Source organism: Antrostomus carolinensis, unplaced genomic scaffold, assembly GCF_000700745.2.
Source record: "Antrostomus carolinensis isolate BGI_N321 unplaced genomic scaffold, ASM70074v2 scaffold29203, whole genome shotgun sequence".
Classification (NCBI taxonomy): Eukaryota; Metazoa; Chordata; class Aves; order Caprimulgiformes; family Caprimulgidae; genus Antrostomus; species Antrostomus carolinensis.
In genome coordinates, this window is record NW_010303603.1 from 14,560 (window position 1) to 18,092 (window position 3,533).

At 59.0% G+C, this 3,533-nt stretch overlaps 1 protein-coding gene across 1 annotated transcript in view; it reads right to left on the reverse strand.

Moving 5' to 3' along the window:
• The window catches only part of RADIL (Rap associating with DIL domain), a gene marked incomplete at its 5' end in the record, with an annotated part of 9,534 nt that overhangs the window by 1,082 nt on the left and 4,919 nt on the right, over positions 1-3,533 (reverse strand). Inside the window, 4 exon segments of the mRNA XM_029084061.1 lie at positions 1,174-1,313; positions 1,608-2,001; positions 2,825-3,015; positions 3,371-3,521. Coding sequence (XP_028939894.1) covers positions 1,174-1,313; positions 1,608-2,001; positions 2,825-3,015; positions 3,371-3,521 — 876 coding nt within the window.

Here is a 3,533-nt window from a genome sequence, read left to right on the forward strand (position 1 = left end):
GGAGAGCCTGCCGGGGGTGGCCGCGGGGCTGTCCTCGATCAGGGTGCGGATGTAGATCCCCGGGGAGCAGAGAGGTGTGTGCTGTTGGCAGGGAAAGGCGGTGAGTGACCAGCCAGGGCAGAGGGGACACAAAAAGTTTGTGGTCCCAAAGGGTTGAGCCCCCCAGGTGGGGTGACCGTCCCCCGTGGCTCAAAGCCAAACGAGTGCCTGATGCCAGGAACTGGCACTTGGAACTTGATGGCTGGGTGCTGGGGACAGTGTCACTAACAGTACCAGGAAGGAAATGCGAGTTTTATATCAATTTATACACAGAAAGGAGAGGTGGGGGCAATCTTTTCTTGTTCAGTTTAATTAAGAGTGAAGCATCATTAACCTGCAGCCATCTTGGGGTGGGAGGTTGTTGCTCACGGCTGTCCCGGGGCCTCGGTGATGCCCTGGTTCCTACTGACTAACGCCCTGCTGTGAAAGGCCACTTGGCAAGGTGATCCTACACCAGATTGCAAGGCCACCTTATGCAACGAGTGCTGTCACTGGCAGAGCCGTTCTGGCACCCCAGAGCCTCCCAGCTCCCCTCTGTTTCCCTTGCTACCCGCTGAAGGGTGGAGGAAAGGCCTCGGCTGAGTCATTTTCCTTCCACACGACTGCTGAGTCTGTTTGCTTTCTCCATCTGTAGGACAGCTGTGACGGACTTTGCGTGCACAGAACAGCAAAGGGATCCTCCTTGGGAGGATCTGCTTCTCCCAAGAGATCACTGTGCCTCATTTTTCCCTAGTAAGTCACAGAATCAGAGTCACAGAATGGCCTGGATTGGAAAAAGCCCTTTAAGCTCATCGTGTCCAACCATGAACCCAACACTGACAAGTCCCCGACTAACCCATGTCCCTCAGCACTGTGTCTACACGACTCTTCAATCCCTCCAGGGATGGGGACTCCACCACTGCCCTGGGCAACCCCTTCCAATGCCTGAGAACCCTTTCAGTAAAGAAATTCTTCCTCACAGCCAATCTCAACTGCCCCTGGTGCAACTTGAGGCCATTTCCTCTTGTCCTAGCTCCCACAGAAGGCCATTAGTTTCTTTGTTGGCTTTTCTTGGGGTATAAAACATGTCCCACATGTCCCACTCCAGCTATTTGGAGGGGCATCAGCCCTGTCCCGCAGTCAGTGTGAACTCACCAAGCCGTCGATCAGCCCCATCCCCAGCCCGATGGGTCCCTTCTCCAGCTCCACCACGAAGACATAGCAGAAGTCATCAGTGGCAGAGCTGCGGCTCGAAGACTCTGGCGTGGGATAGTCGTAGGGGGTTGGTGAGCATCCTGGCAGCAGAGAGATCAGCTTACTGCTCTGGCATCACCCAAACCCAGCCTTACAGCCTCCCACAGAAAACTGCCCCCCAAAATCCTATCAAATCCAACCTCAGGTAGACCCAGGGCTGGTTTCTACCAGGGCAGGAGCTGGAGGAGATGTTTCATTTGCTCTCAGCTGCCTTGTCCAAGCACTGACAAGTCCCCACAGGGACTGTGTGTACAGTGAGGGCTGCGCAGGGGCAGTGAACACCCTCATGCCCTGATCCTGCACTCCCAAAGCAGGGCAGCACCAGCTCTTGGTACCTTCAGGGGTGCTGCCTTTGGTGCCGTTCATCCCGTTCCTCCGGGGCTCCTGCAGCCCCTTCCCGGTGCTCTGTGGGGACTCCGGACTCCCAAAGTCAAAGTTGAGGGGGGTGGTGGGTGGTGTCAGCAGGCAGGAGGGGTCTGTAGGTGGTGTGCCACCCTTGGGGGCTGGACCCCTGCCCAGCTGCAGCTGCTTGAGCTTCTCCTGGAGCTGTGGCTCATCAGCGGGCTGCTCGCAGGGGCAACCGTTGGTGGTCAGGCAGAGTGAGGGGCTCCCCTCCGGCTCTGTGCAGCCCCCCAAGGAGTAGTCATCCTCCTGGGTGATGATGGTCCTCAGGGCAGCAGCTGGGCTCTCGCTCACCTCCAGGACATCTGCTGTCGTGGATGTCTCTTTCTTAAAAAGGAGAAAAATCCTCGATGGGAACCCTGCATGTGGAGGAGGTCTACCCTACCTGCACCCCAGCACCCTGTCTGCTCTGCAGAAGCTCCAGCTGCCAGCTCCAGCTGAAGCCTTGGCAATTCAGACACCGCTGGGGCTTGTCCTGCCTTCCCAGTACAGCTCCCACATCCCAGATTTGCAGCCAGGGCCATGCTGGGGATGCTCACAGCCAGCCAGGAAGGGACTCCTGGTCATGTTCCTGCTGGGGGATCTCATAGGAGAGGGACACAGGGACAACATGGCTCCTCCTGTGACTCCAGAGCTGGGTGACATTGGTCCCAGGGTGATGGGAGGAGGTAGCAGTGCCTGCAGGTGCTGCAGTGGATGGGGACAGGGTGGGAGAGGAGAAGGGGACCTGTTGGAGGGTCACCCTCCCCAGGGAGCTGGAGACAATGGCAGTCGAGCTTGGCACCCACAGCACGTCTGTGCTTCATGGGCATTAGCTAATGAGTGCTTTTGTGCCAGCCCCTCGCCGTGGGGACGGGGGAACGGGCAGGGAGAAGGGGGAGCGCTGCCTGCAGACATCCCCCTTCCTCCCTCCTCCCCACTAACGAGATTGCTGGGACCAGCCTGTCCTTCCAGTTCACCTTCCCATACCCCCAGGCTGGGGGATTAGCCGCACTAATCCTTCCAGCAGCTCTTTGGGAGGGCATGGCCACAGCTCCAGGCTGCAGGAGAGGGCAGCAAGCCCTTGGTGCCAGGCTTGGAGGAGGAGGCTCCAGAGGGACCCAAGATCCTCCTGCCCACCCAGGAGAGGAACAGCCCCTCTGTGGGGTACCTTTGGGGGTGCTGAGCCTGGCCCCTCGCTGGTGCGGGTGCTCTTGCTCTGCAGGCTCCAGAGGAAGTGGCGGATGTAAAGGAGGTGCCGGTAGATGTTGTCATCCAACGTCTCCACCTCCAGGTCCACTTTGAAGCCGCCACTGGGCAGGATGATGGGTGGGTGGTTGTCGAAGGACTCCAACATCTCATCTGAAAGGTGGAGAGAGCGAGGCTAGTGCTGGCCCGGGTGCCACCTGACTCCTGCCTCCCAGTTCTCGGCCACGTGCGGTCTCCCAGCTGGGCTCAGGGACACGGTGAGCTGCAGGACATCCCTCACTTGGGAACGCAGGAAGAGCCTCAAGCCCCTCTGAGTGCGCTTTGCATCCTTTGCAATATCCCAGTTGCATGGCCGTGGTTCTTCCCCATCGCTGCAGTTACTACAGGAGCCCCAGGGAGGGGACAGGACAATGTCTTTTTGGTTTGTACATAAAAAACTTGGAAGGACCCTGTGGGTGACCAGGGTACGGTGATGGGAGCAGCGCTGAGCAGGAAGGTAGGGGCTCACCAGGCTGGAAGGTGGCCGGGCTCTCCTCCTCGCTGGGCTGCCACGCTGCGATGCAGCCCACATCCATCACTGCCTGGCACTGGCTCAGCACTCGGTGGAGCTGTGCGGGGCTCAGCGCCGGGAACTCGGCTCGTAGGGATGGCCAGGTCATCTGAGCAGAGAG